Raw genomic sequence first — 25,279 nt, forward strand, 5'->3', positions numbered from 1 at the left:
AACACAGGGACATAATTGGAAACATGTTAAGGGTAAATTTCACACAAACCTTGGGAAGTTTTTCTTTACACAAAGAACGATAGACACTTGGAATAAGCTCCCAAGTAGTGTGGTAGACAGGAAGACTTTAGGGACTTTCAAAACTCAACTTAATGTTTTTGGAAGAAATAAGTGGATAGGAGCTTTGTTGGGCTGAATGGCCTGTTCTCATCTAGCTTGTTCTAATGTTTTAAGATGAAGTTGCTTCCCCTCATATGAGTATGCTCTTTACTTTTTAAGCTGCATACCTGATAAAGGCTATACAGCCAAAACATTGTATATTTAAGTTTCTTTCCTTTATTAGCATGGAAATAGCCTTTAACATTTTTTCCAATATCTGAATTCTAAAAAAAGAATCCATCCTTCTATCATCTACACCTACCTTTTCTACTATTGTGTTTAGTGAGCCTTTCAAGAAGAGGCAGGAAACATCTCTTTCACTCATATTTAATCATAGTAATTGCATTTGTATGTCTTTTTAAATTTTTTCCCTCTTTTTGGTGTCTGTGGTTCCATTTGAAGTGGTTGCATTTGTTTTGTTTTGTTTTTATATTTGGTAGACTTTATTAATCCCAGATGGAAAATTGTCTTTTCACATGACCATTATAGGTTGGAGCAAAGGGTCAGCCATTGTTCAGTGCCCCTGGTGCAATTTTCAGGTTAATGGACTTGTTTTTTGGACGCTTTTTATCTGAAAGAAATTGTTGTTATCTGCCAACAGAGTGAACCTTTTGAAAATGAGGTATGTCTAGGATTTGGCCTTTAAAACATCCAGTCACTTGGGGAACCCTTAAAGTCTAATGTCAAATTGTAAATTCTCCCAGACAGACACTGGGAGAATATACAACTTTAACACAGAAGGTGATTATGCTAGGAATCAAACCTAAATCCATGTAGCTTTGAAACAGCATGTTTAGTAACTGTCACACTCTTAAAAGGTAGAATCTGAAACAAACAAAAAAAAAGTCAGAATGGGAATATTGTGCAGCTGATTACCTCACTGATGAGCAGTTCCTTGCAGAAGTTTAGTACAGGCATGATTTGCAGAAAGCTAGCTGCTTCCAATGTATCTTGCAAGTTGTCAATATTCAGAGACACCTTTGCTGTGTAGATAAAGTCAATGATGTTCTTCAGCCCAACACAGCTGAGCCCGTGCAGCTTGATGGTCCTCAGATCTTGTTCTTTCATGCCACCTTTTTAGGAACAAACACATTGACTGTTCATTTTATGTTGCAAATTGGCTATTGCATTATAGAATCCAATAAAGATTTTATGTATATTTGAGTTAAGTGGAATGATAACATGATTGTTTCACTCAGAAGTGTATTAAGACTATGTAAACTTAAAAAATGCCAGAATCTAACTTTTGACAAGTATGAATGTTCAGAACAAAATGATATATATTAATTCATGAAAAAAGAAAGCTCCTTTTAAGGGATGTTAACTAATTTATGTTTAATTAAGGCTGTGGTATGTGCTTCATTAAAGTCCTTAAGCAAAACAATCTGTGGTGTTTGGAGTGATATGGGTGCAGCCTTGAATCATGACACAATAATTAATTAGTAGTAGAAGCAGCAGTAATAATAGATAGAGAGATAGATTTGAATTGTGCTATTTAATAAATAGATGCAGTGTGTACTGTTCATAATATGAGGCCAATTTGTGATGCTTTTGCTATCAAACATGGGATGCATGAGTTTTTATTGATCAATTTCACTAATACTTGCAACTAAAAGATGGCTACAGACCTTTTGGTATACCCTTATGTGTCAACATTATTTAGAACAGTATCTTACAACAATCCAGTCCTGTGACTACTAGAATTCTGGACAGATGAGAATTAGTGACTTTAGCTGGAGGTATAGAGGACTGCTTTTGTGTTGTGTGGTGATGAACAAGCATTGAGTCAACTTGCACAACAGAGAGGAGTCAAGTCCAATCCAATGTCAAATTATTCAATTGAAAAAAAGTCTCTCTCCCTCTCTCTCTCTTTCACTCATACACACATGTGCGCACTCTCACTCTCTCACTCCTGGTCTCTTGATGTTGTTGTTTCATAGCCCCAAGAAAAGAGATTTGAATCCTTGTACGTCCCCATTTAGGTGGTGTTTGCATGTTCTACCCACGCCTGTATGTTTTTTTTTTTTTGTTTTTTTTTTTGAGTAGATGGATTTCATTCCATATCACAAAGGCATTCTGTTCAAGTTACTAGGGGGCTCTAAATAGTTCTATAGTGTCTGACGGTGGGTGTGCACATGATTATACAGTTTAGCCCAGAGCAAGTTCTTGAATTGTACTGGGATAAGCTCTGGCTTTTAAGAAATGAAAATGTTTAAACTATGTGTAAACAAGTGTCTATTATATAGAAAATATATTGTCAGCCAGTCCATAAAATTGATAAAAAACATATTGCTGATTTATTTATTAATTTATTTTATTGTCTAATTAAAGGAGCAAGAACAGCAACATCCATCTCTGTTTAAGCTAGAATCATTGCAAATTAAGGTTTTATTTGTTATGTGAAATTATAGCTTATGTGTAGATAATTATAGTATAAATGTTGTAAATCTGAAATAATATATGGTGGCTTTGGTTAAGCCAGTTGTTGTGTGTCTTTTTGTCAGCTTTGCCTTTCTTTGGGTACTTTAGTTTCATCCCACATCCCAAAGTTGTAAAGATATGCAGGGTAGGATGACTGCCAAATCTAAATTAGCCTAGCATGCATGAAAGTGTGTGTGAGTATACAATAGGCACTGGCACCCCACAACTCTGAACTGGATTAGTGAATCTGAAAATGGATGAATTATTATTATTATTATTAAACATATTTCCAAATGATATAGTAAAATCTTGAACAAATTTGATACCTTTCCAGGTACTGTGACATAATAGGGAGCTGACATTGATAAAACCCATTGAAACCTTTAATAAAATGACCTTATTTAAGTAAAAGGGTAAACGATTAGATAAATAAAATTACCTGTGAACATCGCCTTGAAGTAGTCGCTGGAAGAGGCCATGACAACTCTATGGACTGGAAATGTCTCCAGGCCATCCCCTGGGATGAGTGTCACATCGCACAGAGTTTCATCAGACCGTAAATGGTTTAATCCCTTAAGAGAGGCAAGAAAGAGAGAAACAAGTAAGAAAATGTACACATGGCATATAACTCAGGTTCAGTCAAAGACTTGGTTAGCTGGCTTGAAAGCTGAAGCATTTTAGATTTTCTAGCTACTTCTTCTAAGAGTTTGTTATCACAGTTTTGTTTTTTTAAATATCTTTGTTACAGTGAGTCATATTCAAAAACACAGTGATAATAAAATGTAATTATATGTACTAGTACATAAAACATGTTGAAGTTATTTTCGTAGACAGCAGATTACTACTCATGTAATTATGTTAGTTGCTATTGGGTGTTGAAAGAGTGTATCTAATTGGAGATCAGATTTCTTCAAAATTATATTCTTCAAAGAAGTACCCGATGGAGATTTAAAATCTCAAGCTGTAATTGTTGGCTGCATCTGAACATAATAAATAGGGGATCATTGTGGTATCTTGCTGATACACTACAGTGGCAGTGAAATGTAGAACCATTATAATCTTTAGTTAATACAACCATGAAGTTGTTTTTAATGTAATGGAAATACAGAGTACATGTTTAAACACTGTAGCATAAAGTGTTAATATGTATTTTGTACTCTTGGGGACAAAGGCATCATGTCATTTACTCGCATCAGTTTCAAGGAGCAAGATAAGTGATTTGCAGTGACTGAGGTCAGACTTAGTATACTGTATGCCACTAAGCTCTGGACCAGTAAAGCGATGGTGCTTACCTTGCATGGTAATGAATATATAAACAATGAGTGTGTTTACATGCACACACATAGACATGTTAAGTTGAATAACTTAGTTAAAGCAGAAACCTGGCTTCTTAAGAATCAGTGTTTACATGTGCAAATAATCATCTGGAGTTCTTTGCTGAAACACTGTGACATCATTAAACTATGCAATAAAAGCTAAACACAATCATTGGCCACTATGAATCCAAAAATAAGCATGATTCCTGAAATAATTGTTTTGTATTTTTTAACTATGTTTAGTTAAATTTATGTATTATTTATAGGTTTCTGTTACCGGATAGCATGCAGCACACTCTTTTTTGCTTGGCAGTGCGATTGGGCCCTGCAAAGGACCCAGTAACTGTGCTTCTTGCCTTACAGCCAGTGCTGCTGGAATAATAATAATGCAGGTATTTTACTTCAGTAAGGTATGCATTGTATTAGGTTACTCGTTATTTTAAAAAGAAATTGTGAAGTATGGTCTAGCCACACTTAAGGAGGCAATTTGAGGGAGGGTAATTGGGATAGAAACAGAGTAAGTTATTTTTTATTTATCTTAATTTACCCAACAAACTATAACCTTAGCCATAATACTTGGCAATAATATGATACCAAGGTTAAAGCTATTTTATGAAGCAACACACTACCTTTACTTAAGATTAAAACATGTTCTCAAAAGTTCACAAGCAGTGTCTCCTCTGACCAAGCAGTGAACCTTGTAAGTTGGAATGTCAAAGGTCTCAATCATGATCTAAAGAGAAAAATAGTATTTTCTAACCTAACAGGTCTAAATGCCAAGATAGTATTTTTACCGGAAACTCACTTAATCAGTCAGGACCAGCTTCAGTTGCAAAGACTTTGGATTGGCCTAATCTTTCACTCCAGCTATACATAGAAAACTAGAAGTGCGTGAACCTTAATACTTAAAACAATCTAATTTATAATGTCACACATAGTATATGCTCCTGAAGGGAGATATGTTATGGTGATGGGCAATTAATTTAAATCTAAAGTAAATTTTGATTAAATATCTATGCACCTAATGTGGATGATATAGAGTTCATCTAAAATATATATGTAGCTATTCCCAATATGAACACTCATAAAATCGTGTTTTAAATCCAGACCTGGATAGGTCTTGAACTACAGTGATGATAACATCTAATACTGCAAAATTAATCACACAGTTTGTAATGGATCATAACTTATCAGACCTATGGAGATTTTTAAATCCATACTCAAGAGCACATTTCTTTATACTCACCCATAAAATCTAACACACAAAAGATCTTATTAACTTTGGACACAGGAAAAGCATTTGACATTGTTGAATGGGATTAACTATTCACCACATTGCACAAATGTGGGTTTAGCCCAAACATATGTGCATGGATAAAACTACTTTATACCACTCCAGAAGCTTCTGTTTGCATTAACAACATTATTTCAAACCACTTCAAACTAGAACATTGTACTCGACAAGGATAACCCTTGTCACCACTGCTTTTTGCAATTGCCATTGAGCCATTGGCTATTCACTTTAGAAATGCATCAGAGATAAAGGGGCTTATCAGAGAAAGACTTGAACAGAAAATATCATGATATGCAGATGATATGGTACTGTGTACAGTCAACCCTCGTTTATCGCGGTTAATCCGTTCCAGACTCTGCCGCGATAAATGAATTTCCGCGAAGTAGAAACCATATGTTTGTATGGTTATTTTTATATATTTTAAGCCCTTATAAACTCTCCCACACTGTTAACATTATTAGAGCCCTCTAGACATGAAATAACACCCTTTAGTCAAACGTTTAAACTGTGCTTCATTACAAGACAGAGATGGCAGTTCTTTCTCACAATTAAAAGCACGTATTGATTTTTTGATTGTTTGCTTTTCTTAGCGAGCGCTCTCTCTGACATAATCTGCTCTTCACGGTGCTCCTTTGAAGATAAGATATGTTTGCATTCTTTTAAGTATACAGAAGCACCGCGATAAAGCGGAATTTTGTAGAGGAGCGTCCTATCTTCTAGGCAAACAGCCACTGTGTAAACAGCCCCCTCTGCTCACACCCCCTCCGTCAGGCAGAGAGAGTGAGAGAGACAGAGAGAAACAAACAAAACAGGCGCCACGCGGGAAGCATATCTTTTAGCATTGAGGAGTTTTAGTTAATATGTAATACATGCTCTGATTGGGTAGCTTCTAAGCCATCCGCCAATAGCGTCCCTTGTATGAAATCAACTGGGCAATCAAACTGAGGAAGCATGTAACCTAAATTAAAAGACCCATTGTCCGCAGAAAGTGGCGAAACAGCGAAAAATCCGTGATATATATTTAGATGTGCTTACATTTAAAATCCGCGATAGAGTGAAGCCGCGAAAGTCGAAGCGCGATATAGCGAGAGATTACTGTATATCAGACCCATAAACGTCCTTATCAGCTGTCCTTAAAGCACTAGCAGAATTTCAGGAGATACCTGGACTAAAACTTAATTTGAATAAAAGTTTGCTTTTTCCAGTGAACTCTCTAGCACATGATATTAGACTGAACATTATCCCATTTATTTTAGCAAATCGATTTAAATACCTAGGGGTAAACATCACAAGTACTGTAAATATAACTTTTTCAACAAAATTTTCTTATCAGCATGGAAAACATTAAACAAGATGTGAGCAGATGTTCTACCCTCCTTCTCACATTAGCAGGGAGAATCAATATTGTCAAGATGAGCATCCTTCCTAAGCATCTTTTTCTATTTCAGAGGATCCCCATATACATTAACAAATAGTTCACATTAAGAAATAAGACTTAATTATAACTTCATTCATTTGGGATTCGAGACGTCCACGCATCCAAAAGACGACCCTACAAAGATGTAAAATATGGTACTACCTAACTTTCAATTTTATTTCTTGGCTGCAAATATACAAGTTATAAAGTCCTAGGTCCTCATGCATAAACGGTGCGTATGGATAAAAATGTTGCGTAAGCCCGTTTCACGATGTATAAAACCTAAACTTGGCGTAAAGCCACGCACATTTTCACACTAGCTCAAACCCTGGTGTACGCAAGTTCTCCGCTTGTTTTTTCAAACTGGCAACACCCAGCATCAAAGCAGTGCTACGGTTCCTGTGTGGTTACCCTTTCTTTTTTAGATCCACATCCCTGACGCGGCTTTATCAAATACACTGAAATTAACTGCATATTGTTTATTAGTTTAAGGCATCTGATTGTAATTAACCTGTAACAATATATATATATATTTCTAATTTTATTATACTTTATTAATCCTGAAGGAAATTACTTGGTTTTTCACATACCCCTTGGGGTCAGAGCGCAGGGTCAGTCATTGTACAGCACCCCTGGAGCATTTGAAGGTTAAGGGTCTTGCTCAAGGGCCCAGCAGAGTAGGATCTCTTTTGGCAGTGACAGGGATTCGAACCGGCAACCTTCGGGATACCAGCGCAGATGGTCAATAGAATGGCCAAACTATTTCAAATACCATTGCTGCTTTAGCGTTGTTACTCTCACTGTACTTTCTTCTTCTTCTTTCAGCTGCTCCCATTAGGGGTTGCCATAGCGGATCATCTTTTCCATGTTACTCTCACTGCACCACTTGGAGTATTTATATCACTGTATCTGAGTGTGGAATCACAACTCTACAGCAACTGATTGGAATGAGAATTATCGGTATACAACATCAACTACACGTTGCCTCAGCCATGTTGCCTATTTGAACTGCTCTCATACGACAAATGCTTCAGAACCTTTCCTGTAAGGACATCACGGTTCAGAAACAGTTTTATCCCAAGAACTATAAATGGACTCAATCAGTCCATCCAGTGCTCCTTGTAGAACTGTTTGTACTTATTAATGCAACTACCTCACTGTAAACTTGTGATACAGTTATAATATTAATATTACGCAACCTGCCCCACTTTATAAAGAGCTTATTTACATATGATGATGATATAATTTTTAAGATGAAATGCAGCAAAATATGTTTATTACATTATACAGATAAAATGTTAACATCATTTAAATAATCTGTATTGAATTAAACATATGAGGACACAGTATTGCAGCACTAGCTAGTTCAGGGATTGTTCCTGCCTCGCGCTGTATTCTTCCTGGGGCTGGCACAACACTGGTTGGATAGATGGATGGAGTAGTTAAACATGTACTATGAAGATATTTCAATGTTCCTTAAAAGTTTTGATTAACTGGCGTTCTAAGCTTACAGACGGCTTAACATCTAATAGAGAGCTGATTTTGTGGTGATTGGTTACTTGGAAAAAGAAAAGGAAGGACAGGATTTTGAGGTTAGTATGTTTGAAAGAGACAGTACTGCTGCAATAAATGATTTCATTGAAGGTCACACATGGCGCAGCAAGCATCTTGCGGGAGGCAGGAAAAATTTCTGGAAAGGCGCCAGCTTGTCACTATCACTGTGCCACCGAGTTCCCATGTTAAATACATGCTTTAACTCCTATCATCATGAAAATGATATCAAGTATACATTACAGTATTGTAATTATTCAGAGAGCTGTAATATCATGAATGTAATATATTCTGTGTCCTGTCGGAGGAAGAGAAAGTGATTCACACACATAGATCACATAGAAGATCAAATACAAAACAAAGCATTTAACATGCTACTTTACTTGTGATGGTTTTTGAGAAACTAGTAAATTAAACGATTATAAGATGAAGTTTATGATGTTCAACTTTAATGACAAAATAAACTACGTGATTAAAGTGGAAATTTTGAGATTAAAGTTGACATTTCATATATTTTTCCCACTGTGTGCCTATTTTTTTTTTCTCTGTACCCTAATAAGCTTTCATATGACACTCAGATGGTGGGCTACGACTCACCTTTTCATGGCGACTTTGATATCAGACAACTTCTTTTTTATTTTGGGCACTGTGTGACTTTGTGAACTTGAGCTTTCCAGTTTCTCTGACACTCTGTCACTCAATCAACTTATTTTTGTTGTTTATATCACTGTTTAAACCAACAAATAGTACGTTTTCCCATGCCTTCACTTGGTATTCGCTGAATTCTTCTCTTTTCCCCTGTGCTTTTGACATTGCCTTTTCACAGAACACTGAGCTTAAGGGCTATTTACATTGATTTGCGTATTCAAAGAGGTGTAATTCTGGGAGGAGTTGGGGAATGGCAGCAGATGTGTGCGCATGCATTACTTTTCACATTGACCGGGACTTATGGAGCAGAAGAATGTGGAAGTTGGCAAATGCACAGATTTATGCATTTGGAATTTTTTTGTGCATACGCACATTTCCGCTTTTGTCCTTACGCCATATTTTAGTGTGAATTCTACACACGGTGTTATGCATGAGGCCCCTGGACACTGACAGAAATTGATGAATATACAAAAGCCTGGTCATCTATAGAAATAAAATCTTGCTGTACTTTTTCATATGTCCTATTTTGTGCCCCAGTAAATGCAAATTATCATCAATATGCTAATAATCCAGTTGTCCATCAATCATTCAGAATATGAAACCAATGCAGGAAGTACTTGAAGGCATAGGCATTTTTATCTGTTGCTCCTCTACTTGAAAATCACCTTTTTCTACCCTCTCAAACCTATATAGTATTTAATGTTTGGAAACATCCGGGATTAAAACACTTAGAGAATTGTAAATAGATAATGTCTTTGCATCTTATGAACAATTACACTTTGAATTTAACTTCCCATCAACACAATTTTTCCACTACTTTCAAATCAGAAAAATTAACCTGCCCAATTTTCCACGTCTCCCACCCATTTCTGTTCCAGAAGAAATACTGATCAGTGCTGAAGACTTAGACAGCATTTAAATAATACATAAAACATATTAAAGTCTCATCCTTTCAAAGGTCCTAGGGTATTGTGGTGAAAGGATCTTTCACTTAACATCTCAGAAAAGGAGTAGAAGGCAGCCATACATAAAATACACTCTAGCTCCAGATGCGCAAAGCAATTAAACATTCAACTTAAAATCTTTTATCAATCTCATTTTTCTCATTTAAAATTGTCCAAAATGTATCCACGCCAAGATTCAACCCCTGAGCATTACAGCCTAATTCTAGCCTCACTAGGCCACATATTTTGGGTATTACCAAACATCATTAACATCATTCTGAAGAAAAATCTTTGAATGCTTATCAGACAGCCTTGGTGTCACAATCACTCCTAACCCATTGACAGCGGTGTTTAGTGTACTTCCAGATGGCCTTAAAGTGGAGAAGGACAAATGTTTTGTAATTGCTTATACCACACTACTAGTATATATCTTGCTCAACTGGAAGAATCCCAGCCCACCAGTTATAAGTCAGTGGGTAACTGCTCTATTCTATTTGAAATTGGAAAAATACAAATTTTTACTTATTGGATTTTTTTACATTTTTTTAAATGTGGCAAAATCTAATGAATAAAATTTTAGAATAAACATTTATATCAGGGAAAAGTACATACTCACTTCTTTGTTGTTTGTAAGGATTTTCTTTGGCTATTTACTCTCTTCTCTTTCTCTTGGATGAGGATGGAATTCTGGTTTAAGTTCAACTTGATTGTATGTAAAGTTATTTTCTTTGTTGTATAAATTAAATTAGATTTGATCGAATGGAATGTTATTTTCTTCAATTGATATTAATGAAATAATAAAAAAAGTAATTGAACTAAGTAACGCACAATACTTTAAATGCATTACTCTACTACTGTCAAAATTGTACTGCTGAGTTTAACACTGTGTATTTAGCTCAGCAACATAAATTTAGTGATTTCTGAAATATCGAGACATATTATTTTAGTGAGCAGATAGTATGATGCAATCTCCTGAACATTTGTCCCTGAAAATGTATTCTGTTGAAGTTTCCACCTGTGGCTGCTGAAAAAGTGTGTGAAGCAAATACATGTTCGGGCTGCCACAGTTCAATGGACATGCACAGACTACAAAATCTTTAACAGTAAACTAGGGCCTCACGTATAACGCCATGCGTAGAATTCACACTAAAACTTGACATACGGACAAATTGGAAATGTGCATACGCACAAAAATATCCAGATGCATAAATCTGTGCATACGCCAACTTCTACATTCTTCTGCTCCATAAATCCCAGTTAGCATGAAAATTAATGCTTGTGCATGCGCCTGTTGCTCCACCCCAACTCCTCCCAGAATTACGCCTCTTTGAATATGCAAATCAATATAAATAGCCCCTTACGTTTTGCGTTCTGTGAGAAGACAATGGCAAACGCAAGGGGAAAAAGAAGAATTTCAGTGAATACCAAGTAGAGACAAGGAAAAAGTACCATTTGTTGGCTTAAGCATCTATATAAACAGCAAAAGGAAGATTATCGAGTGACAGAGTAGCAGAGAAACTCGAAAGTTCAAGTTCAGAAAGTCTCACAGTGCCCGAAATAAATAAGAAGTGGTCAGATATCAAAGTATGAAAGTATGATGAAAAGGCGAGTCATAGCCTACCGTCTGAGTGTCATATGGAAGCATATTAAGGTACAAAGAAAAGAAAAAAAACTTACACTGTGAAAAAAGGTCAACATTTCCACTGTAATCACATAGTTTATTTTGTCATCAAAGTAGAACATCATAAACTTCATCTTAAAATCGTTTAATTTAATAGTTTCTCAAATCCCATCGTAACTAAAATAGCATATTAAATGCGTCATATTCTATGTACACTTACGTGTGTGAATCAGTACGTGCTTCTTAAATGGGCTTTCTCTTAGCCAACAGGACACAGAATACATTACATTCATGATGTTACAGTTCTCTGAACAATTTAAAGTATACATCTTAGTATATTTGATATCATTTTCATGATGATAGAAATGAAAGCATGTATAAATCATTGAGGCATGTTGGAACAGTGGTAGCAACGAGCCTGCGCCCCTTCCAGAGATTGTACCTGCCTCCCGCAAGATGCTTGCTGCCCCATGTACGACCCTCAGTAAAATAATTTATCACAGCAGTACTTTCTTTTTCAAACTTACTAACTCCAGATTCCAGTCCTTCCATTTCTTTCTCCAATAACCAATCGCCAAACAATCAACTCTTTAATAAATGTCAAGCCATCTGTAAGCTTAGAAAGGCGATTCTTCAAAACCTTTAAGGAACACTGAAATATCTTCGTAGTACATGTTTAATTACTCCATCCATCTATTCAGATGGATTTACTTCCGCCACACCTGGGAAGATCGAGGAGAATCCCTCCAGGGTCGCCCGGAGTGCTTGTGAGTGCTCTTCCGCCACACCAGGAAGTGACGTCAGAGGGAGCACCTGGAACACATCCGGGGGACAATAAAAAGGGCCCGCCTTCCTACAGTCGGGGAGCTAGAGTCGGGAGTGGGAGCAGGACAAGGCTCCCACGGAGAGGCAGAGGAAAGGTGGTCCAAGGGGCAGAGTTAGAGAGGCCTGGTATCAAGGTGATTGGGGCAAGAAGGCCCAGTGGACTGTGCGGGACTGAGTTGTGTAATAATGGAGGAGAAAATAAAATAACTTTTTATAAAGATGCGGTGCCTGTCTGATGGTTTCCAGGCATGTCTCACAATATATATACAGTATATATATATATATATACTTTAATGCATTTCATTTTTAAAATGATATTAAGAGCTCCACGAAGACAGCGCCTGAAAATCTAAATCGACTTAGAAGCCAGTCGTTATCAATGGTAAATACACACTCTCAATTGAATTGAATTCCTTTATTGTTATTGTATGGTACAATGAGATTAATATGCAAATCCTCCATAAGCTCATTTTCCTATAAAATGCTAAAATAACAAAAACAATAATAATAATAATAGGATAAAAAACAGTGAAAAATATACAATATGAAAGCATAAGTGGCTCAGGTTGCGCAATTTTACAACTGTAATGCAAGTTTACAGTGAGGCAATTGTACTTGTAAGTACAAACAGTTCTACAGGGAGCACTTGATGGCTTGATTGAGTGCATTTATAGCTCTTGGGATGAGACTGTTTCTGAACCACGAGGTCCATACAGGAAAGGCTCTGAAGCATTTGCCGAATGGGGGAAGTAGAAATAGACTGTGCACTTGGCTGAGGCAGTGTGTGCTAGATGTTCTATCCCGATATTTCTCCCTGCTCTTGACACAATCTGCAGTAGAGCTTCCCTATCAGCTGCTGTAGAACTGCGATTCCACACTCCAATACAGTGGGCTAAAATACTCTGAGTGGTGCACTGACAGTGACAACACAAAACCAGCTATAGTATTTGGAATAGTTTGGTCATTTTCTGCGCCATTATATGGTTACGGGTTGATTACAATCAGATGCCTTAAACTAGTAAATGATAAGCAGTTAATTTCAATGTATTTGATAAAGCTGTGTCAGGGATGTGAATTTAAAAAATATAGGGAAACCACATAGGAACAGTAGTACTGCTTTGATGCTGGTTGCCGCCAGTTTGCAAACCCTAGCGGAGAACTTGCGTATGCATGGGATTGACCTGGCATGAAAATGTGTGTGACTTTATGCCAAGTTTAGTTTTTATACATCGTGAAGTGAGCGTGGAAACGGGCGTACACAACATTTTTGTGTATATGCACCGTTTATACATGAGACCCCTGGTTATGTGTTATGGCCACATAATTGGGTTATTCTCTGAGAAATCTACCTCTGTTAACTAGGTTTCTCATAGGCCAACAACCCGATTTACCTAACCAGGTTAGTGTAAATAACAGAGTGATTGAAATGCATGGAGCAAGACAAATATCACTATTACAGTACTGAAAAACATTATTATTGGAGAATCGAATAAATACATGTCTAAGATGCTTTCCTTATATGGTAATACTCGGCCACCACATCCAACCGCAGCTACATTTGATCCTACCACATCCAACGTGTACTTGCTTCAGAGGACACAACTACAGGTGTTTTCCCTGTTTAGCCATCAGAAGAGGCAGTTGAATGAGTGGAAGACAAAGATATTAACAATATACATGGTGAAGTAAATGCTCTCAAGACAAAATTGACACAGTATACTAATTTATAGACGAAGGTTCACAGTATGTCTCTTTATTTTAAGATAGATCAGTTTGCAAAATTGTCAATGATTTTTAATTAGAGATTATAAAATTTCAAAAATGTGTATTGTACACTGTATCTAAGATATATCAACAAAAATTGAACTCTCCATGAGAATTTCTTTGAAGAATATGTGTGCAAAAGTTTAACAAAATGGATCCATTGGGAGTTTAGTTGTTTCATGCTGACACACAGAATACAGTAGTAAGACAGGCAGAAAGATAAACATGATTATTGCAGTGGGTGCTTTTTGCATCGTGTTCATTTCTTGTGCTTGCATACCTGTGCTTCTGTAGAAATGTCAGTGGCAGCCATTTCACATCATTTAATCTGCCTTCACAAGACAGTGCTTACACAAAAAATTGCTTACTATACTAAAAGGCAAATGACCAATCAATTTTAGAGTTACATTTACTGAATGGATTATCCATCCATCCATTTTCTAACCCGCTGAATCCGAATACAGGGTCACGGGGGTCTGCTGGAGCCAATCCCAGCCAACACAGGGCACAAGGCAGGAACCAATCCTGGGCAGGGTGCCAACCCACCGCAGTACTGAATGGATTAGTAATTTTTATATGTATTGATTTATTTTTGGACAGTATTTTGATGCTGTGATTAGTCCTGCTATATTTTAGGTCTAGGGATTTGGTTTCAGTTTTGGTCTGGTCCCTGTCTATCTGTAGTTTGCATATTCTCCTCACATTCACAACATACAGTGGGATGCAAAAGTTTGGGCAACCTTGTTAATAGTCATTATTTTCCAGTATAAATCATTGGTTGTTACGATAAAAAATGTCAGTTAAATATATCATATAGGAGACACACACAGTGATATTTGAGAAGTGAAATGAAGTTTATTGGATTTAAAGAAAGTGTGCAATAATTGTTCAAACAAAATCAGGCAGGTGCATAAATTTGGGCACCGTTGTCATTGTATTGAATCCAAAACTTTTAGAACTAATTATTGGAACTCAAATTGGCTTGGTAAGCTCAGTGACCCCTGACCTACATACAGTACACAGGTGAATCCTATAATGAGAAAGAGTATTTAAGGGGGTCAATTGTAAGTTTCCCTCCTCCTTTAATTTTCTCTGAAGAGTAGCAACATGGGGTCACAAAACAACTCTAAAATGACCTGAAGACAAAGATTGTTCACCATCATGGTTTAGGGGAAGGATACAGAAAGCTGTCCCAGAGATTTAAGCTGTCTGTTTTCACAGTTAGGAACATATTGAGGAAATGGAAGACCACAGGCTCAGTTCAAGTTAAGGCTCGAAGATTTCGGATAGACTGAAGCAACGAATGGTGAGAACAGTCAGAGTCAACCCACAGACCAGCACCAAAGACCTACAGCATCATCTTGCAGCAGATGGAGTCACTGTGCATCGTTCAACCATTCGGCGCACTTTACACAAGGAGATGCTGTATGTGAGAGTGATGCAGAGGAAGCCTTTTCTCCGCCCACAGCACAAACAGAGCCGCTTGAGGTTTGCTCAAGCACATTTGGACAAGCCAACTTAATTTTGGAATAAGGTGCTGTGGACTGATGAAACAAAATTGAGTTATTTGGGCATAACAAGGGCGTTATGCATGGAGGAAAAAGAACACAGCATTCCAAGAAAAACACCTGCTACCTACAGTAAAATATGGTGGTGGTTCCATCATGCTGTGGGGCTGTGTGGCCAGTGCAGGGACTGGGAATCTTGTCAAAGTTGAGGGACGCATGGATTCCACTCAGTATCAGCAGATTCTGGAGACCAATGTCCAGGAATCAGTGACAAAGTTGAAGCTGCGCCGGGGCTGGATCTTTCAACAAGACAACGACCTGAAACACTGCTCAAAATCCACTAAGGCATTCATGCAGAGGAACAAGTACAATGTTCTGGAATGGCCATCTCAGTCCCCAGACCTGAATATAATTGAAAATCTGTGGTGTGAGTTAAAGAGAGCTGTCCATGCTCGGAAGCCATCAAACCTGAATGAACTAGAGATGTTTTGTAAGGAGGAATGGTCCAAAATACCTTCAACCACAATCCAGACTCTCATTGGAACCTACAGGAAGTGTTTAGAGGCTGTAATTTCTGCAAAAGGCGGATCTACTAAATACTGATTTCATTTCTTTTTTGTGGTGCCCAAATTTATGCACCTGCCTGATTTTGTTTGAACAATTATTGCACACTTTCTGTAAATCCAATAAACTTCATTTCACTTCTCAAATATCACTGTGTGTGTCTCCTATATGATATATTTAACTGACATTTTGTATCGTAACAACCAACGATTTATACAGGAAAATAATGACTATTAACAAAGTTGCCCAAACTTTTGCATCCCACTGTATGTTATCTTGGTACTTGTGTATCCTTTATCCTCCTAAAGGTGTACAAATTAAGTTGATTTCTACCTCTAATTTGTACAAATCAGTGTGTACACTGCATTAAAATGAAGTTCTGTCTTGGTATGCTCCTTCCTTGCATACACTTTTGCTGGGCTAGGGTCTATGTGACGTTAGAAAATGGATACACGCATTTCCTTACCTTTAAAAGAGCAGACCTGTGGTCATCACTACTGAAGCTTTTGGTTTCCACAGCAACTTCTGTGGTCCCCTTGTTGTTTTTTATTGAGCTGTGTTTGCTTTCGATACTGAAGACCCTAGACAGCTTACGGTGGAGGTGACCTTCTTCGTTAGCACTGCAGTAAACAAAAGAACAAACAAAAATTTTGATTTTTTTTTCAATAGTTTCTACTTAAAAATGCAATTTACTAGACAAAATTCACTTAACTAAACCTAAATTTATATTTTATGTTGTCTTCCCATTTGGATGCTTATGGTTTGGTTTAACAGTAGGAATAAAACAGAAAGTCATGAATGTTATAAAAATAAAAAAAAAGTATAAAAAGTTTCTCTTTATCTTCTTTGTTTAAGGTCTTGAGATGTTTGACAATAAAGAGGATACTATTTGGTCATCAAACTTATTCATTTAACTGATGTTCAACTAAATATAACATAACACCACACTCTCAGACTCATTTAATTCAAATGAGGGTTGTGTTGGCTGGTAGCCCTAAACCTTACAGATAATCATAGAATTAAACCTGCATTAGGCATCTGCACATGACAAAAAATAGATGCGGATGTTCTAGAAACATTATATCTTGATATTTTAAAACTGTATACTAAATATGGAGCATGCATTTCCATTGCTTAATGTCAGCGAAAACAGCACCTTTTCAGAAACACACACACATTATGCTTTGTGATGGAACCGGGCACCAGCGAGCCCCAAACACCAACATGATCACACAAATTCAGTCCTAGGTTCAAATAAAGAATGGTTTAATACACAATACCTCCAAAAAGTTGACAAAGCACAAGAAATCTTTCTCACAATTCCTCTCCTCTCACCACTGCAATGCCCTCCTCCAGTCAAGTGTTGCCTACCTTCCACCCATGTTCCGACTCGCCTGGATACAGTAAGAGAGTGTGGCCTCTTTTTTTTTGAGGACCCAGGAGTACTTCTGGTGCCAGTGCTGCTGCCCGTTGGAAGTACTTCCAGGTCATACGGAAGTCCAATATAGCAGAGAGCAGTTCTCCCTGTAGAACCCCCTTGCAGCACCCATGAACTCCAGCTGGGCTGTGCTGCCAGCATTCCAGCTGGTTCTCGAATGGGCACTGATATGGAGGGTTGCTGCCATCTAGCACCTGGGGGAAATAAACATCACTCAAAGACTCTCTTTCCCTTTCCTCTTTTATCCAGACCAAGGAAGGCATTAAACACATGTCCGGTTTGGATGCCTGTCCATTTGTTTGGGGCTTCCCACCCATGTAAGGAATCATCTCCATCTGGGATGTCTATCCATCCCTTAGGGCAGCCATGTCCAGCTATACTGAAATTTGACCTTTTTTTAAAAACTGTTGGTACTTGGAGGTTTGTTTCTTGAGAATCTGTGTCAATTGTAGGTTATATTTTCTTCTACTTTGTTTCTAATGGACCTATCATTACTCTTGTTAGGACTCTTAAAATCACATTAATGCTGAACTTTGATTTCTTATGTTATTATTGCCGGCATAATCGGGGTTTTTAATGGTGTGTGATATCATATGTTTCATTGCACAGTGGGCAGTGGTTAACACTTTTGCTTCTCAGTTTCATGACATGGGCTATTCAGTCACAGTTTTTAAAGGCTCTTCTGAAATAGAAGCAAAAAAAAGTGTTTCATGGCTTCATCACTCAGTATGACACACAGCAGGACCATCTCTATAAGCTACTCAGGGAGGAGTCAGGCCACCATCCTCCATCTCAAAATGAGCAAACTTGCTTTAATTGCCTGAAGAGAATGAGTCTCAGGAATTCGGCAGGGTGTGAGTGTGGCTTGGAGAAAAAGGCACCTGAGCACATACTCCAAACCTGCCCTTATCTGCAGAAACTGAGAAGCTATTTTGGTGCAGAAAGTACCAGAATCTTTAACAAACTCTAAGGGCCCTCTGATAAACTACAATAGACAATTGAATTCCTAACAGCCATTGGCTTCAGGATATAAATGCAGCTACAGAAACTGAATACAGAAGAAGAAGAAGAAGAAGTGGCTGTCTATGTGCAGTATTTATGTTCTTACAGTGTTTGCAGGGGCAGAAGTAGGGCAACTACATTCTCGTAAAAGTTATGACTGTGGGCACTGGGTCGACTTATAATGATTTATGAGGTTTTTTTTTCACACAGTTATGTGGAATAACTTATCAAGTACTGTACCATTATATTTTGTATCTTCAAACCCCGACAGGATGACATGTAACAAAAGACAGAGGTTGCTGAGCTATATTAGACTAAATGGCCTGTTGGTTAAACTATTTTTTTATGAGTTATTATAATTTTGTTATATATTTTCCAATATTCTTTTATAGTGCCATTATTAGATTATCTATCAGTATCTTCCACCCAAGGTAAAACTGATTGCAATTACAATAACAAAAACTATACAGAACAATAAGGAGCCTTTAGATCAGTGCTCAGATAACAACTCATCTAATTTAATTAGCTGGTCTTTTTTTTCTCTTCTCTTATTCTGCATTCAGAAAAACACAGCAGTATGGTTTTTACATTTATAAAACATTTAGAAATATTTCTATTTTTTTCTAAAGCTATAAGTGCTTAACTCTCTTTTGCTGTTTTCCTATTATTTCCCCCTTTTCCTCTGTAGTTTGCTCCCTTCATTTAACCCTAATAGTGACAATTAACCACCAGCACAGCAGCCACCCGGGATGATGAAAGCAGCATCAACTTCAGTGTCAAACTCACTAATTAGTAAATAATCAAATTAGGTTGAAAGAACTGTTAACAAGTAAAAAAAAATACATATTCCCCATATAACTGCTTTACATTTTAATAAAAATCTACCAAACTTAGTTTGTAATTTCTACATTGACTCCAAAATAAAATAATGGGAAATAATGACTCACTTAATTTGGCTAAGAGTCCAATGAAAAACGGAAGGTGGTTGGAACAAAAACCTGCAGCCACAGTTGGTCCCCAGGATCGAGTTTGGGAACCATTGCCCTAGACAATTAGCCAGATAATCTAGCCAATGTTATTAGTACACTGTAGATAGCACATTATGCGTATGAAACAGATAATGAAAATGAAAAAATAACTAGACTGTCTCATTGGATGCAAACCACAATCTCTAAACACTGATAGTTAACATCAAAATAATGTATCAACATTACAGAGAGCAGCAGTATATTTTCAGAAACAAAATTTTAAAAATTATTTTCTTTACTTGAGGAATTTGACTGATTGTCCGGTGTCTGAGGTTTGTATTTTTCTCTTGAAGCCATTTTATAAATGTAGCAGACATGGCCAAAGCAAGCCATATGACTAAAGAGCATATTGATGGCATATAAGCATTGTTCCCAGCCAGAGAATTTTGCAATCATAAGCCATCTTATTGATCAGATTGCTGTCTGGTCTGAACAGAGCTAATGTGGCTACCAATTAAACAGAGTGTCCTAATGTACAGTTAGCAAGACATCTGTGTGAACAGGGTGATGTCAGCCTAAATTAGTCATGCTTAACCTATAGGACAAACACAGATTTTAATAAAGTAAGACAGAACACCAAAAGCTCCACTGATAGACAGGAGGTATCCTGAAGATCTAGGCTGCTTAGTCACCACTGGTGTCATAAAGTATTTACATACTTGAAACTCAGAGATGCATTAGTGATAGCTTGCTTACCTGTGAAGCTTTGGCCTGATTGTGAAACATTTAGGGGTTACTTCATTCGGAACATTTTATTTGTAATGTTAGCAGGAACATACTCTTCTTTGGGGTTCTTAACTGGCTAAATGTCTATGTAATGTAAGCAATAAAGAAAAGAAACAGAACATTCTGCCACTTAAATGGATTTCCCAGAACATTTTAGTGGTAAACAGATGTTTCCAGAACACTTTAGTATTAAGCAGAAGTTTCAAGAACATTCTAGTAGTAAGTAGGAGTGTCTGTTTTAGCTGCCATGTGCCTGATGATGCTGGGATAGGCTCCAGGTCTCCCGTAGTGAAAAAAGCAAATTCAGAAAAACTTGTGTGTATGAAAAACTTGAGGTTGACACATAATCAAAAGAGCAGATGTTTCACTGACATACAATGTAATCTGCAAGGCTTTAAATGCCGAATGGAAAATCTTACAAAACAACTGTAAAAATATATACTGTATATATTTTGTTTCTGGCACAGAGACTTGTTTTAGAAGCAGGTGAAGGTCAAAAAAGTGATAAAAAGATTGGTTAAGCAATGCTAGACTCATCAAGGATGGAAAGCACAGTTTCTGATGATTTAAGGAGAATTTTACAAGGCCATTTTTTGCTTTGGATAAGAGAAGTCAATTCTTCATTTTGAGATGAGAATAAAGAAAAAAAATGCACTAGTATAGGGGTATGAAAACATCTAAGACATCCAGAGCTGAGAATCAACAATAAAAAAGATTCTCAGAATATATGAAAAGGCAGCTGCAATAAGTACAGACTTTAGAAATCTCACGGTTCGGCTCACATAAGTAATATACAAACAAAAAAAATGACAAAAACAAATATAATTTAACATTTATATCCAATTTGGCAAATAAAAAGTGAAGAGCAAGTAATTAAACTAACTAAAAGGACAACAAAAGAACAGAGAAGTGTGTTGAAGTGTTCATTACTATTATGACATACAGTATTCTAGTGCTGAAAACAAAATGCCAAATTTTAAAGTTCAGAGTAAACCTGAGCCTGATGAAATGATGTGGTCTGAGAACGTGCTGCAGTATTTTGTGAAGCCAGGTGTTTTGTAAGGCCAGTGAGGCTGCTTTCCCTGTTATCATTTGTGGAGAGGCCCCAGGTTATAACACTGAAATGAGAACTTGGTGTCCTGTCACCACACTGTTTTTGAGGCAGACATATCTCTTTAGTAGCATATGATACGATCGTCCTCTGGGATATCTCGAAATTTTATTAGGTTTGAGGGTCTAATCCAGTAAGTGCAGTTGGAAAAAGGCGAACAGTAGCTCAGTCACAGGAGAATGGAAAACGTGGCAATAGCAATATGATACGTAATGAACAAAAAGTTATTTTAAGTAAATTCTACATGCAGAATTGTCTTCCATCCACAATACCTAGTGTGTAGGGCACACACACTTGCTAAAAAGTGACAATCAGATTCTGTCAAACAGCCAACTAAACAATAAATTGGTCAATTAACAGACCTAACAAGCGATCAATCAGTTGAACAACCAATCAACTAATCCATTCAGTTCTTGATGTACATCATGTTGTATCAAATTCCCACTACATTTGTTTCTTATCTATGTGAAAATGAGCATAGCAATCCTTTGTATCTCTCACTGGTCTCTTTTTATATTTTTTCTTTTTTTCTTTTCACTATCTTGCTATCTCATCCAAAGCCACACCTGCTAACAAGTCAATATCAGATTGATATTTATTGAGAAAACACCAGATAATCATATTACACTGCAGTATTGAACTTCAGCATGTGGAAATTTGACAGTGCTGTAAAGTTGATGGAGGCTGTGTATCTCTTTTATTAACAAACCATTATGGAACCAGGACCAGTGTTTGGCCCACCTGGCTATAATGTAGCCACTTTTGCAGTCTGCAAACCAAAGTGGAAAGATGACTAACATCCTGTTATTTACTAGCTACATCAAGGTATGCCACCCAACCAGCGTGTACTTGTAAATTTGGCTCCAGCTGGGAGCTGTCATTATGCCATCTCAATATGCATTGAAGTTCAGATGAAAAGTATTAAAACATGAAATTCTTCCATTAGAGAAAATTCTCCAACAGCAGCCATCTATGAATCAGAGGTCTTTGGTCAAAATTAAAAACACAGTGACAAGAAAAACAGAACTCTTTGTAAATAACTGCAGTTATGCATAGGTGTATCATACAATATGGTCTGATCTCCATATAAGTTACAATAATGAACAAATACTATCTTGTTTTAAATTATTCACACGCAGATTATTGCATTGTTCTTGTACATAATGAATTCATCATTCAAAGATTCACAAGATTATTCTGAAAAAAGTATGGGAGCTCCTAGGCTGATGACTTCAACAAATGCTAACTGGAGTCAGGATCTGCCAAACTTGGAATCTAATCAATGAAACAGCACTGGAGATGTGGTTTAGAGCTACGTTGGCCCGCAATAAAGTTCACAAGAATTATCTTCTGATGGGAAGCATGCCTTGCAAAAAGAGATCTGAGAAGACCTATGATCAAGAATTGATTGAGAGTGATTGATTTGCATAAAGCTGGAAAGGGTTACAAAGGTTTACTTGAAAGGCAAAATCCAGAATGCTCAGCGAGGTAAAAAAGAACCCTAGAGTAACAAATAATAAATTGAAGGAATCATTGGAACATGTGAACATCTCTGTTCATGAGTCTACCATACTCAAATCATTGAACAGGCAAGGTGTCCAATTGGCAGGATACCAAGGAGTAACCTATTGCTCTCCAAAAAATATACATATATCACTACATGCCTGAGGTTTGGCAAAGAAAATCTTGACATTCAACAATTTCACAGAGAAAATGGTTTATGTATGCTGATGAAACTAAGGTTGAATTCTTCAGGATGAATATGCAGCAGTACATATAATGTAGAAAGGCAATGGCATACCAACATGAACACATCATCCCAATGATATTGTGCAGCTGCTTTCACAAGGTTATTAAGATACCCAGCAGATTAATGTCATGGTGCCTGTCTGCTGGCTGAAGCTCAATAGATTGTTTGTGTGTTATTCACGTACTGTAAGAATACTTACTGTGTTTGTCTATACGTGTGACTTGGTTGAAGATCAATTAATGTAGAAAATGAGGTATTTCTAAAGGGGTTGCTGACTTTTTCCTGCTACCATACTTAAAAGATTTAAAGTCCATTATGCAAAGATGGGGTCAGAAAATAAAGGTTATTTAATCAAGTAGGAGAATAAGTAGGTATTATAGTTATAAAAGGAAGTAAAATCAATCTAAAAACCACAACACTATCAGAATTTTGTATTGAAAAGCAATGTGCAAAACTCAATTTACTAGAAGAGGGGAAAAAGAGCTTCTGTTTTATTCCTACACCCATTACGCTGCTGTTATTGTTGGCTAGCAACAGAACAAAAAAAGCAACTTCAGAAGGTCCCATTCCACAGTCCTCCAGTCGTGGGGGAGTCGCCTCCTCTGTCATGTCTACTGCTTAGTATTTTCCTGCATTTCACTTTATGTGGAACACGCTGCTCAGATGTTTTCTAGCTAAGGTGCTTGTATACTACTTGAATTGCACCCCCTGTCTGATTTGCATTGTTTATGTACAAATTTCATGCTGGGTTACACCATATTACATTATTTTTGGTATTATATGTTTATTAATAATTATTGGAAGCATACAAATATAGACACAGAGTTGCACATGATTATGTGCATGGAAAACTCCTTAAATGAGCCACTTAAAATAATTGAATTTACTCATCACCTTGCCTTGCTCTCCAGGAAATCTAGTTATTTCCTGCTAGTACAAACAGATCATCAACTAATTTTAAAATATGCAAAACAGCTTTTGATTAACACTGCACATCCTGCTATTTTTGCCCAGCTCTGATTATATCTTTTTCTAAGCATGCATGCATCACTCACTTGAATAAAAGGAAACATTTGCTCTTAAGTGCATTTTTTCAGTAATAGTTAATGCAAACATTTTATTAAATCCAACAAAAAAAATCTGTTGTGGTTTCATTTGCAGTGTCTCCCGTTCAGTTTCATATGCTCAGATGTTAGATTTACTTGTTTATGGGATTTAATTTACATTTAAAAGCTGTTTGCAGACAAGAGGCCTTTGCATTCTTTTGGTGAGCAGTTAAGCAGAACTTAAGAGATCTGTGTGAGGATGTGGTCGTTTCAGCAGTATGGACTCCAAAATATGAAGTAAAACATGCATTGTAGTTTTCATCACATTTACCCAGTTTTTTTTCATGGAATTTATTTTCCATTATTATTTTTCTGTTGTTTTGTATTTTACTTTATGGCTCATTTTTCTAGCTTGTGCTGCCATTTTGTGTATTTTGTTCATAGGTGCAGCCATATTGTTGTTTTCACTGATGCCCATTGCTAGTCACATGCTCATGATGCACATTGTCATGTGGGCATCATCATCAAACTGTCATGGTGATGGCAACAAGCTGTGACTATTTAAGATGACTTCACCTTAAAGCCAGGGCTGGGTTAAGACCTTTCCGTGTAGCTGGACAAAACACTTCTGGTCCAACATACCAACCCTAATTAACACACACACACACATATATCTAGGTACATTTTATAATGTGGCGCATATTTCTAGCTTTATTTTCTTTTTTAGTTTTTCTTTTAATACATCCACTACCAGTGGGCATCCACTTCACAATTTTAGCACAACTTCTCACAACTTGAAAGCACCCAAGTAATTCATGATGTTTACACAAAATTATGAGGAAGTCCCTGAAGATCATAAAGTTGGCATTTACAAGGTATATGATTTGTTCCAAAACAATCTGTGTGGCATACGGACTACCAACGTGCCAAACATTTTGGAGAATTTTGCACTGGATCATCAGGTGTGAGCAGTCATGTGAGCTGATTGTGTGTTTATGCTTTTTCAAGCATGGCTGCAAAACATTTGTGGATGTGTGGGAAGCAGAACAGACTGTTCAGTTGTGGTAAGAATACTATCCACTACATGATATTTCTTCTTATAAATATTATGTTTTGGTGTTCAAAGAAGCAATACTGAGGGCATTT

General features: G+C 36.9%; 1 protein-coding gene across 1 annotated transcript in view; it reads right to left on the minus strand.

Moving 5' to 3' along the window:
* Nucleotides 1–25,279, minus strand: part of LOC120522928 (kelch-like protein 9) — a 56,615-nt gene that overhangs the window by 18,065 nt on the left and 13,271 nt on the right. The window contains exons 3-5 of the mRNA XM_039743718.1: nucleotides 16,499–16,652; nucleotides 3,020–3,152; nucleotides 1,036–1,232 (exon numbers count right to left, since the gene is read on the minus strand). Of these exons, the coding sequence (XP_039599652.1) occupies nucleotides 1,036–1,232; nucleotides 3,020–3,152; nucleotides 16,499–16,652 (484 nt within the window). The remainder of the gene's footprint in view (nucleotides 1–1,035; nucleotides 1,233–3,019; nucleotides 3,153–16,498; nucleotides 16,653–25,279) is intronic.

This window comes from Polypterus senegalus, chromosome 2, assembly GCF_016835505.1.
Source record: "Polypterus senegalus isolate Bchr_013 chromosome 2, ASM1683550v1, whole genome shotgun sequence".
NCBI classification, from domain to species: domain Eukaryota; kingdom Metazoa; phylum Chordata; class Cladistia; order Polypteriformes; family Polypteridae; genus Polypterus; species Polypterus senegalus.